Genomic DNA, 12,466 nt, shown 5'->3' with positions numbered 1-12,466 from the left:
TTGTGCTTTGCCTCTGCTGGGCTCCCAATACCTGAGAAAGGCCATGATTCAGGAGGACTTGCTTTCCCTGAAGCAGGGACAAATTTCACCCTGAGGCCACAAGTCAGTGTCCAGAAGGAAGCAACTGCTGCATAAAGTGGGAAATGCCAGCATCGTTTGTCCCGAATTAGAATCTCTTTCTGGCTCTTTCAAATTATTTTCATTTTTCTGAAAATCAGCTTTATGTTTCAGAAGCTGGGAGCCACTGATGCTCCTGGCCTTAGGTGTTCTACAAATTGGTGGGCAGTTCAGGGTCACACAATGAGTTGTCACTTTCATGTATCAGGTGGTCAATGGATATGTTTCTTTATAGCAATGTCATTCATAGGACCCCCCCCCCATATGGGGGGTTAGTTTTCAGACTCCTCGGTTTGGCCTGTGTGGGTGGGATGGGAAAAACACATTCTCTTCCTCCAGTCAACAACACCAGAATGGGCCAATTTCAATGAAATGGAACTCTTGAGGGGACAAGAAGTCACCCAAGCTTACAGGAAGTCAGCTGTTCTCTGCCACCCCCGTTTCCTTCGGGCCCCAGCAGCTCTCACCTTAACTGCAGCTTGGGACAGACAAGGTCTAATGGGTGCTTTTACTAAAAAGAGAAAGTGTTTATTGACTGGTTCTAAAGTCCCCTCCTCCCCTTGGATAGACAAGGGCAGGTCTTAAAATCTCTCTCTGCCCGAGCTCACTTTGGTGACAAAGCCATCTCACATCACTGCTTCCAAGGATCACAATCATGTGATTACCTGGGTTCTGCGCCCTCCCTGGGGTTGAAGAAGTCACTTCCTGAGCTGTCACACAGTGCCACCTGCTGGCCTGCAGAATCCCCATCGACCAGGTCGCCCATTGCTCTTGGGGGCACAGGCTGTGGTGCCCGCTGGCATTTTTAGAATATGGCTCCTGGCCTCTGTGGCCGGCACTTACATGTGTCTTCATAGGTCACTGTGTAACCCTCAGCTGCAGTTATGCACATCAGGAGGTTGAGTTTGTATGACTCGCCCAAGCTCAGTGCTGGAGACCACCACCTGTTGTGCCCTGCTTCTGGGGAAACCAGACAAAGGGCTTTTTGGCAGTCATCCCCATTCTGGGGTCCTCCTGGTCTCAGGGCCCACCAATGGAGTGTGAGGCCAGCCAACCCAGGTCTCCTCCAAACCTCTGCCCGCCAGAAGCCGGAGGACCTCTAGTGGGGCTGGGAGGGAGGCTGATGGCCAGGAGAGACTCTGGTACTTGACCCAGGCCCAGAGCAGGTAGAAGAGAGATGACTAGATCCACTAGCATGTATTCTGAGGCAGGATGTCTGCCCCACAGTGGCACTGAAGTGGTCATTTGGAATAAGGTTCAGTGTGCATGTGTGCTTATTGCAGTGTGTGTATGTGCATGGTGTGTGTGTATGTATGTGTATGTGTGCGATGTCCATGCATGTGTGTAACCCCCTTTAAAACAGGGGATGGGGGCTCTGGATATCTTTCCTTGACACCCCCAATGCTCCTTAAGCTATCTGTACAGAGAAAGGGAAGGTACACAAGCCACAGTGCTGCTCTGGCCTCTTCTGGGATTTCTGTCTTGTTAGCCCTCCTCCCATTAGTGTACGATGTGAGCTGTGAGGCTCTCGCTGGGCAGATCCCCTGCCTGTGAACAGAGGATCATGGCGGGCCAGGGCCCTCCTTGACAGGCCTTTTCCTTCTGTGCATGGCAGAAGCTTCCAGATCTGCTCCGACCAGCCTGCATACATCCATCTTTTTAGGATGTGGCTGGGGACTTACCATTTTTTAAAATACATGCTGCACATTTAACAATGCTGTTTGACACAGTGTATTTGACAGTATAACCTATCATACTTTAATCACATCCATGAAAATCATCACAAAGCTCATTTAAAAGTTTTATTAAAAATCACGGTTGAAAAAAGTCCAGTGACAAAAGATTGCTCTTCTGAAATGAATGGAGAATATGATGCCCGGATTAACAGGTCGAGTGTGCTCTTTGGGAGTCTGGGGGCCTGATAAACCAGCGGTCACCCCTACATGTGAAAATCCAGGTGGGGTTGCAGTCATTGGGCTGGAGTAGATGTGAAGTCACCATGCAACGGACAAAGGCAAGGCTGGTACCAGCAAGTGCAGGGGAAGGACACGCTCAAACGAAAAACACTTGTAATTATTCTAACCACAGAATGAACTATGTTTCTGTTACAAAAAACCTTTGGTCCAACTGAGGTGACAAAGTGTTTGTGGCATCAGCAGACAATTGGTGCTGGCCAGGGCCGAGTGTCTGATGTGCTGTCCTTTTGTTCCTGCTAAAGATGGACCAAAAGCTGAAGGCACATGGAGTGAGCCCAGACCCAGGTAAAGACGTGGTTAGACCCATCAGAAGGGCAGCATGTATGTGAAAGCCCAGCCTTGCAGTAAGCCCTAAGATTCCAAATTTTGCTCACTTACTTCATAAATCCTTCCACAAAGGTGCCTTTCCCTATGTGCCTTCCTCTGTGACCCCGGGGAAAAGAACAGTTATCCCTAACGCAGGATACAATTTTCACTAGACAAGACTTGGGCGAGCGGCCACAGTGAAAATTCTACACACAGGCCTCTTTCCACTAGCGGGAGAAGTGGAGGACAGAGTGGAGGGGAGTGCTGGCTGCCTCCTGGGCAGGGCATCTCTTGCCCACTCACATTCTAGATGTTCTTCATCCCCAGACTCCTGGGAAGGGTGTTGAGCTGCTAGACAGTGTGGAAAATCCCACTGGAAAGAAGGCAAGAGCTCTACATGTTTATGACACGCATGCCCTCTATTCCTGTAAGTGTGTGGCCTTGCTACAGACACACGTTGTGGGTAGAAGAAGGACCCTGGGAGTTCAGCAGTGTGTATGGATGGTCTCTTTCTCAGATGCCATTACTGCTTTATCCAGCCCTTTCTGTGACGATTCTACAAACAACCTGACCACAGAGATTGTGTCACTCATCTTTATAATCTCAGGGACTCTAAATGTGCATTGCCATTGTTTTGAGTATCTGCTCAGCACACAGGGATCCTTTCTTTAACACTATGATTAAACCACCATGTGGCAAAAAAGCATGGGTGGCTTCTGAAAGTTTCTTAACACAAGTTCTACCAGTGGACTCATGTCTTCTGCTGGCTAAGCTGGGGTGCCGACTGCTGCCTTTCTCCGTGCCCGGCTCCCCTGTCATGAGTGGGGCCTCCTCTCTGGCCATAGGCTGGATGTACACTTTAAAATGTCTTAGGTACCGCTGAAGACAAGATGGTCTGAGTTTATGTGTCTCGACTGACTTAAGAAGGATGGCTACAGCAAATCTGATATCAATGGGCTGATGATCCGCATGAGATCAAACATTAGCCAAGGATTAACTAAGACCCAGGGACTAGAAAAAATTTCTTGCGTCTTGTATCTTCAACCCAAAGTTGCATTCAATGAGGCTTACTTGTGGAGAGGGTCAGGATCTGTGGCTTTATTGTGAATTAATACTTGCCTTAGAAACTCCTCTTTAGATGGCCTTGGCCACCAGGTTGTCCCTCACTACGAATACAGAAAGAGTCAGGGAATTCTGGCTGCAGGCCCTCTCTAGGGGAGAGCAAGCTTCGACCACACTAAGCAGACGACAGCCCGCTGTACCCTGCTGTCTGTCCTAGATCAGATCTGAGATGACAGACATCCTCTTCCCTACTGGGTCTCCATGAAGAACTTTATTTATTAGTCTCCAGTCAAGTATAGTCTTCAGAGAGGCTTTTGCGGGGAAAGTAAGCCAAGCCAATTCATTCCAACAGGCTCCATTTTTCATATAGATGTGAGTCTTCTGCCTCAGAACACATAGAACAAAAGCAGTATCCAGAATTTTTATTTTCCCTTAACTGGGCTACAGGCTTAGAAACTGCAGTGGTCCAGCCTGATTTTTTTAAGCCTCAAAGCACTTTTATCAGGGAATATTTTTCAGTGGCAGGGCTCAATCTTGGGACCTGTAGGAGCCATGTTCTGGAGGCACTCAAACCTCTTCTCCTCTCCCTTCCTTCCCTCCACAGCAGGCATCACAAGCCAAGGGCACCCTCTGGCCACTGAAAATGCAGCCGAAATGGGAAAGAGGATTCAGCACCCCATGGTGACGCTGAGTATTCAAATGCAGCCCAGGAGCCCGAGAACTGAAAAGACAGAAAGAAATTTGGAAACAAATCCTGCAAATAACCTGCCACTCAGACAAGAAACACACACGAATCCAAGGGACCCTTGGTCCTGGTGTCTGTCTGTCTTCCCACCGCTCTTCTGGGATGGGTTGCTTTGTGGAGGGCGTGTTCCAGGACAGGCTTTGGGGAACGACAGTCACTGGAACGTTCCACCTGAGCTGGCTCTCCCGGGCGGAGGAAGATGGAGACTCAAAATCAAAGCACTGGAATAGTCTTCCCTCAACTTCTCATTTGGCCAAAGGCAGCCACAGACGGGCGTGGGAGCCATTAGTTAACCACATCGTAGTAGTAATTGCGCAGCCGCAGTTCCACTGCTACAAATCCGGGCCTGTTCTCCACGCTGCAAAGGGAAGAGAGGCATTATTGTTTGTTATCAATACTTGTGAAAAAGTGCTGGTCACAGCAGGGGCCTTTGCAGGCCCAGCGCTAGTGGAGTGGCCGCGCCCCGCTTCCCCATGAGCCTGCGGTCACACTGCATCCCTGCTCTAAGTGTGGTTGACCAGAAGCCTCTGGGGAATACAGTGTTAGGCCCGCCCCAGACCTAACGAGCCCAGTCTGCACTCAACAAGGTCTCCAGGTGACTCCTGTCCACCTTAAAGATGGGAAAGTTTTGTTCTCAAGGTCAGGATCTTTTAACCGCAGGTTCAGAGACTGTGACCTTATGACCTAGCAAAACAGAACGTGTCTGAAAATACTTAGTTGGTCAGTGTGCTGCAGATATATATTTAACGTCTGACTCAACCTTTTTTTTTTAAAAAATGTGGACACAAGTTAAACTTCCCCTCCCCACACTCCAATCAGATGGCTCTGGATTTTCTGAAAAGATGCTGCTATTGTAAACCTTCATGTGGCAAGGCCTTACTTCTGTCACTGTTGGCAGGTGAGGCGATGATGTATATAAACCATGGGTAAAAGTTTGTTTCACAACTTGCAACCTCTAAACAAACTTCTATAGACATCTCTGCTTTCTCTAACATGGGCATACTGAACAGAATCAGTTGGAAGCAAGTATTTCTTAAAATTCGGAGAGTCTATCCTTGCTCAGAAGTTAATTTTATTTTGTAAGATTTTTGGTTATATTGCAAGTGGGTAAAACTGCCCAAAAAGTGACATAGAACTTGAGGTTAAACTGCACGAACTGTCCACATTCAACCGTTTTGACCTACAACAACTGCGATTTCATATGGTTCAGTCTAGTTATAAGAGAACAGCCAGCGGCCACACATGGGAACCAAGAATCATTTTACTGTTATAAGGGCAGAGTGGCTTCTACAGAACCAAACTAGGTTGTTTTGTCAAATGGCATCAAACAAATGGTTGCACCTACAGCTTTCAAGAGCAGGCATTAAAACTGTGTAAAAATATCAGCCATCTGTGGTCATGTCTATAGACCACACTCACTGTGGGAAGATGTGTCTCTGGCCACCAAATTGTGCTGCAGGAGGGGACATGATGGCCAAGCCTGGGATGTAGGACCATGTGTGGAAACCTGTGTCCACACAGAAGGAAAGCCTCCCTCCTGCTACTAAACTTCAAGCCAAAGAACACAACTTCAACATCTTTGCCAAACAGGGTGTTCTACTCCGACCATGGGGATCCGAATGCACAAAGAGTCCTTTTGAGTCTTGCTGTGAGTGTTTCATCCACCCAGCAGCCTAGCACCAAGCAAACAAACTAGTGTAGGGAAACAGGAGTACAGACTGGCCCTCAGCGAAGACACCTGGTCAGGTTTCCCAGGGAATCTCTCCTTTATACCATGGGTGAGGCTGCCTCCAGGACAACACCGAGCTTCTGCAGAGGAGGGTGGCCAAGTGTCCTGTGTGTGTGCCGGCGTCCTGCTCACTTCCGACTACCTGGGTCTGGGGTGCTTTTTCCGCTCTGACCCTCGTGCCCAGTGGGGGCGTTTCCAGCACTCAAGCTCCTCAACCTGCAGTTCTCGGTTGGAATGACCCTCCCTAAAAGAGGCCAATATGGACTCTCCAATGGAAGTATGACCTCCCCCCTGAAATTCTCCACTCTCATTCAAAGCTCCCTGTAGTTTGCTCTATAGCACCCATCACAATACATAATCATGCATTTATCTCGGGGTTAATTTGTTTCCTGTTTGCCTAGCCCAGAATTGTAACCTCCATGAGGAAAGTGGCAGGGAAATACCTGCCCTCTCCCTTGCTGACCCTGGGTCACTTCTAGGTAATAATGAGATTCTTCACTTCCACTCCCAGCTACAGTTGTGGAAGATGCTTCCCGAGGCGTTGCAGAATCCCAGGTGGCATCTGAGAGCACCTGAAATATCCATCATCTTGAAGATACTCTTGCAATATCAGCTATCTGAGAACAAACCTGACCCTCGAAGTATCAAATCTATTGGCAGATATATGAGCTCCCCCGGATTACAGACCTGCATCATTGCCAAGCTGCAAGGGTGCCATATGCACACTTCAGTGTCAGAGGGACAGAGACCATGGCTTGGGGGTTTCCCCATGATGCACGTCCAGGCTGCCAAACCCAGGCAAGGTCAAAGGCCACGTCCCTCATTCTTAGGTGCAGTGTGTTTCCCTTGCAAGCTGAGCTGCCCTGGACATCACCTGCCTACAACGTCACATGTGCTCTACCAGGCAGGCCACGTGAGGCCTCTCAGTGTAGACTCTAGGGCCACTGTTCCAAGTTCTGAGTTGCTTCTCGGGAAGTGCTACCTTGGCCAGTCCATCTGTGAGCTGGCCACCATCCGTGGTCATGCCTCACTCTGAAAGGTGATCAGGAATTAGGAAGTATGACATCTCCCTGCTAAGTACCTCTGCCATCCGCTCGTGCCAAAATAGCACGTATCACCAGACCAGACCCTTAAGAATATTTTTTTACTTTGACCACCCCTCCACCCTTTGGCCAATATTATCTACGTTTAAATTTTGATATCCCGAATTAGAGTAATTGTCTGTACTCTTTAGACTAAAGAATATAAGTGCGTGGTTCAGGAAGCAAGACCTCTCCCCCCATTGTTTGTTTAGAAAGGAGCCCATCCCTGATTCATGAAAAGACAGAATTCATGCTCCTTTTTAGTGCTCGGCAATTCTATCTGCCTCCAGAGTGTGGGGCTAAATGGCAGGAAGGGCTGGGTACTCACTCATAGGTCCAGCACAGGGTCATCAGCTCGTACATCTCTCTCGGACACCCTGGAGGGCACCCCATCCTCTCTCCTTTCTCCAGCATAGCAGAAACTTCGCTGCCTTTCATTCCCTAAAACATGCAAAATATTCTTGAGCTTTTTAAACATAGCATGTAGCAAAACAAAACAAATACATCCTACCCCCCAAAAGAAACAAAAGAGTACATGCTGTGTGATTTCAACTATATAAAGTACAAAAAATAGGAGCACCTAATTTATTTTTTTTAATATTTATTTATTTATTTGGCTGCTCTGGGTTTTAGTTGCAGCACACGGGATCTTCATTGTCGCGTGCAAGATCTTTAGTTGTGGCACGTGGGATCTTTCTAGTTGTGGCATGCGGGATCTAGTTCTCTGACCAGGGACTGAACCTGGGCCCCCTGCATTGGGAGCGTGGAGTCTTAACCACTGGACCACCAGGGAAGTAGCAGGAGCACCTAATCTATGATGCTAGAAGTCAGATGGGTTACCCTTGGGGTAAGTTTTGTGTGTGCAGGGGGAAAGGGGGGCTTCTGTTCTGTTTCTTCATTTGGGGGCTGGCTTCATGGGTGTGTCCCAATTGTGAAAATCCATCAAGCTGTGTCCTAGGATTTGTGCACTTTTCAGTGTATATATATATATATATATATATACATATGGAGAGAGAGAGAGAGAGAGGGATGAAAAACATCTAAAAAAAGGTAACAGCTGCAAATTTGTTAATGGGAATAGCCATTATTTCTATTTCAAATCTAATAAATCGTGATTTGGGTATATATTTGATGAAATAAAATTTATATTTTAAGGCAGGACAAGAAAAAATTACACATAAAATTCTGTGTTTGTGTGGACATTCTCCCTCCCTCCCTAATGTGCAGTGTGCATCTGCATTACACATTAACCAGAGCTCCTCAAAGATGGGAGTGCCTGCTTGGCCATAAAGATCACTTTTTTTCCTTTCTTCTGACACTAGCACTGTAACTTCTTTAAAAAATAGTGTTCTTTCCTAGCTCTGTAGGGCATGGTGACTTGCCGCTCCCTTTGTACATGTTTACCTGGACTATGTATCCCTAATGACCTTTATGTAAAATATCAGTATGTCATTTTGATGTATGATCTCAAAAATGTATATGACTGTGCCTTTGACTTCTAACGGTGGAACAGTTCTCAGAGCTTTCCGAGAATCTGCTTTCTGGGTTATAATCCTCAGTTTGGCTCAAATAAAATTCCCTTTTATCCTTCTTAACTTGACAGTTAATTGAATTTTCGTTGACATATTTTATGCATATTTATATGCGTAATACACAATAAAAAAACCCCTACGTACTGTCCAGATAGCTTCAAATATTTCTTTCAGTTTAGAATAAAGTGAGATCATATTAACCCCACACTCTCAAGAGATAAAGACTCAGAAAGGGTGTCCAGATTTGATGCTTTTCAGGGTCCTTTAAAGATAATCTGGGGCTTATCTGTTCTGATGGTCTGTTAATTAGGAAATGAAACAAAAAGTAGCTCACCCGATAGGGCTTCTGCCCGTAGGAAAATGCTTCCCACATTAATACTCCAAAGCTCCAGACGTCACTCTTGCTGGAGAACTTGTAGTAGTTGATGCATTCCGGAGCGTACCACTTCACGGGCCACTTCCCGTGGGTCTGGGCCTGAAAACCAAGCACATGGAGATGTTTCATTAAGAATAAAATGATGGACACCATGTTTGTTCATAGCAGCACTATTCACAAAGGTGGAAGCAACCCAAATGTCCATCGACGAATGGATAAACAAAATGGGGTATATTGATACAGTGGCGTATCATCCAGCCTTAAGAAGGAAGGGAACTCTGATACACGCCACGACGTGGATGCACCATGTGGTTACCTTTTATTACGCTCAGTGAAGTCACTAAAGGACAAATATTGTATGATTCCACTCATCTGATGCCCCTGGAGCAGTCCCATTCATAGACACAGAGAGTAGAATAATGGTTGCCTGGGGCTCTGGAGAGAGGGTGGGATGGAGAGTAGCTGTTTAATGGGTACAGAATTTCGGTTTGGGAAGATGAAAAGAATTCTAGAGATTGGTTGTGAGCAAAGTGAATGTACTGAACCTGACTAAACTGTAACCTTAAAGACAGTTACGGTGGTAAAATTTATGTTATGTGCATTTACCATAATTAAAAAAAAAGAAATAAAATCGTGACTCACAAAATGCCTGTGTGTATATATCTGGTCTGAATCTTAAAAATATGTTAAATCTTAACATCTTAAATTTTTAAAATTTAAATACATATTTTTAAGGTTCAGACTGAAGTTTTTGTATTTTTTAGTCTCTTTCTCTTACCTCTTCCTTTGTCTACTCACAGCTTCTTGGAGCTTGGCGTGGCAATGCAAGAGTCAGGCCTGAATATTACTTCATGGTTTTGCTCCAAGAAATACTCGGCTGTTCATAATATATTTAACTATTACTGTACATTTGTCTACAGCTTTAAACCAACACTGTTTTGGGGGAGACGGTTTGCTAGTGTCATTTAAAACAAAGTTGTATACTTTCTAATTTAAAAAAGCAAGTGCTAGTAAAGAGATCAAAATCTTGCCTAGCAAAACTCTTTCTTTGGGGCTTAGGGTTCAGCGTGGTGTAGTGAAGTCTTGATACCTCCCATGGAAGTCACTCTAACCTGTGTGACATCTCTTCAAGTGGAGGGAGGGAGGTGAGTTGCCCTACGGTGGCCAGAGGAGACAACTCGGGGATATCAATCTGAGACCACAGGTGCTAGGGCACTTCTCTAAATGACACACTGCTTATATGTCTGTCTCATTCATGTTATGTATTATTTTTAGATTTTGATTTCAAAAGTTGTGAACAATCTAGTCGTGTGTTATTTCCAGTTTATTCTGAATTTTAAACTGATCACAAGATAAACCTTTGACAAATCCTAAATATGATGAAAAGGGAATCTCTCTCGACCACAAACTCCAAATCCTCACCAAGAGAGACAGCACGTTTGATCGTTTTTCTTGAATCTTTCCAGAAAAATCTACATACAAGTATAAACTGGTAATATATGCTTTCTTGAGGGGTAATCAAACTATAGGTATATACTTTTTGCACTTTACTTTTTAATTTTTCTACTTAACCATGTGTCATAGATATATGTCTATGTCAGCACATGCAAAGAAAGTCACTTTTAGGAGAGTTAATTGTATGCTTTGCATAAATCTTCTACAACTGATTTAACCAGCCTCCTACTGAGAGGTCATTAAGTCGTTTCCTGATTTTTGCTATTACACATCATGCTAGAATGAACATTACTGACAGTGTGTATCTGCCCAGTGTGTAGAGTACTTGTAAGGAGTTGCTGGATTAAAGGGCATTTGCATTTAGTCCTGCTGCACAAATTCATGCTGTCATGCAGTTCTCCGAGCACTGAGCTAATTTGCTTTCATCACTATCATTTCTCTTTAATCTTGCTTAACTCTTTAATGTTTTCCATTTCACTTTGTTTTCTTAAAGAAATTCTCCATGTTCCCACCTTTTCATTTGTGTTCAGTCTCTTTTAGCTGCTTCTAACATGGCTTCTTTTTTTTGTACCGTATGATGATTGAGACACATATATATTGCAAAATGTTTACAACATAAGGTTAGTTAACACATCCTTCACCTGACAAAATTGCTAATTTTTGTTGTCGCTGTTGTAATGGTGAGAACACCTAAGATCTACTTTCTCAGTAACTTCCAAGTACTATACAATGTAGTACTGTTAACTCTAGGCACTGAGCTGCAGATTAGATTCCCAGAATTTATTCCTCTTATAACTAGAACTTTGTACACTTTGACCAACAGCTTCTCATTTCCCCCACCTCCCAAACCCTGGCAACCAAAATCTACTCTCTGTTTCTATGAGTTTGGCTTTTTAAAATTCCACATATAAATGAGATCATACAGTATTTGTCTTTCTCTGACTTATTTCATTTAGCATAATGCCCTCAAGGTCCATCTATGTTATTGCAAATGGCAAGATTTCCTTCTTTTTTATGTCTGAATATATCCCATATATTTGTCTACAGTTTTAAGCCAACACACACATACACACACACACATGCACACACACACACATACACGTATCATATTTTCTTTATCCATTCATCTATTGACGGATATTAGGTTGTTTCCATGTCTTGGCTATTGTAAATAATGCTGCAGTGAACATGGGGGTAAAGATATCTTTACTAGATAGTGATTTCTTACCTTTGGATATATATACAGAAGTGGGATTGCCAGATGATATGGTAGTTCTATTCTTAATTTTTGAGGAAACTCCATACTGCTTTCCATAGTGGCTGCACCAATTTACATTCCCACCAACACTGTACAAGGATTCCCCTTTCTCCATATCCTCAACAACACTCGTTATCTCTTATCTTTTTGGTGATCACCATTTTAACAGGTATGAAGAGACATCTCATTGTGGTTCTGATTTGCATTTCTCTGATGCTTAGTGATGTCAAATACCCTTACATGTATTTGTTGGCCATTTGAATGTCTTCTTTTGTCATAGAAATATAGAAAAAAATAGAATATTTCTATTCAGGTCCTTTGCCCATTTAAAAATCTGATTATTTGAGGGGCTTTATTATTGAGTTGTATGAGTTACTTATATATTTTGGATAATTACCAATTATCAGATAGATGGTTTGCAAATATTTTCTCCCATTCTGTAGGTTGAACTTTCATCCTGTTGATGTTTCTTTTGTTGTACAGAAACTTTTTAGTTTGATGTAGTCCCATTTGTTGATTTCTGCTTTCGTTGCTTGTGCATTTGGTGTCATATCCAAAAAATCATTGCCAAGACCAACACTGAGGAGCTTCTTCCATATGTTTTCTTCTAGGAGTTTTATGGTTTCAAGTCTTACAGTCACATCCTTAATCCATTTTGAGTTAATTTTTGTGAATGTTATAATATAGAGGTCCAATTTCATTCTTTTGCATGTGAATATCCAGTTTTTTCAACACTATTTATTGAAGAGACTATTTTTTCCCCATTGAACATTCTTGACTCTTTTGTCAAATATTAGTTGACTATATATGCATGGGTTTATTTCTAGG

The 12,466-nt window shown here is 44.0% G+C and overlaps 1 protein-coding gene across 2 annotated transcripts in view; it reads right to left on the bottom strand.

Annotated features, from left to right (window-relative positions):
* Positions 1-1,936: 1,936 nt before the first annotated feature.
* Positions 1,937-12,466, bottom strand: part of SYK (spleen associated tyrosine kinase) — a 95,050-nt gene continuing 84,520 nt past the window's right edge. The window contains exons 11-13 of one of the 2 annotated variants that reach the window (XM_036856858.1): positions 8,884-9,024; positions 7,346-7,458; positions 1,937-4,564 (exon numbers count right to left, since the gene is read on the bottom strand). In XM_036856858.1, the coding sequence (XP_036712753.1) occupies positions 4,492-4,564; positions 7,346-7,458; positions 8,884-9,024 (327 nt within the window). In that variant the 3' untranslated portion in view covers positions 1,937-4,491. The remainder of the gene's footprint in view (positions 4,565-7,345; positions 7,459-8,883; positions 9,025-12,466) is intronic. The other variant, XM_036856857.1, reaches the window with a different exon arrangement.

The sequence above is a fragment of the Balaenoptera musculus genome, chromosome 6 (assembly GCF_009873245.2).
Source record: "Balaenoptera musculus isolate JJ_BM4_2016_0621 chromosome 6, mBalMus1.pri.v3, whole genome shotgun sequence".
Lineage (NCBI taxonomy): Eukaryota > Metazoa > Chordata > Mammalia > Artiodactyla > Balaenopteridae > Balaenoptera > Balaenoptera musculus.
The sequence above is the reverse complement of the archived record's forward strand: the minus strand, read 5'-3'. Positions and strand labels throughout refer to the sequence as shown.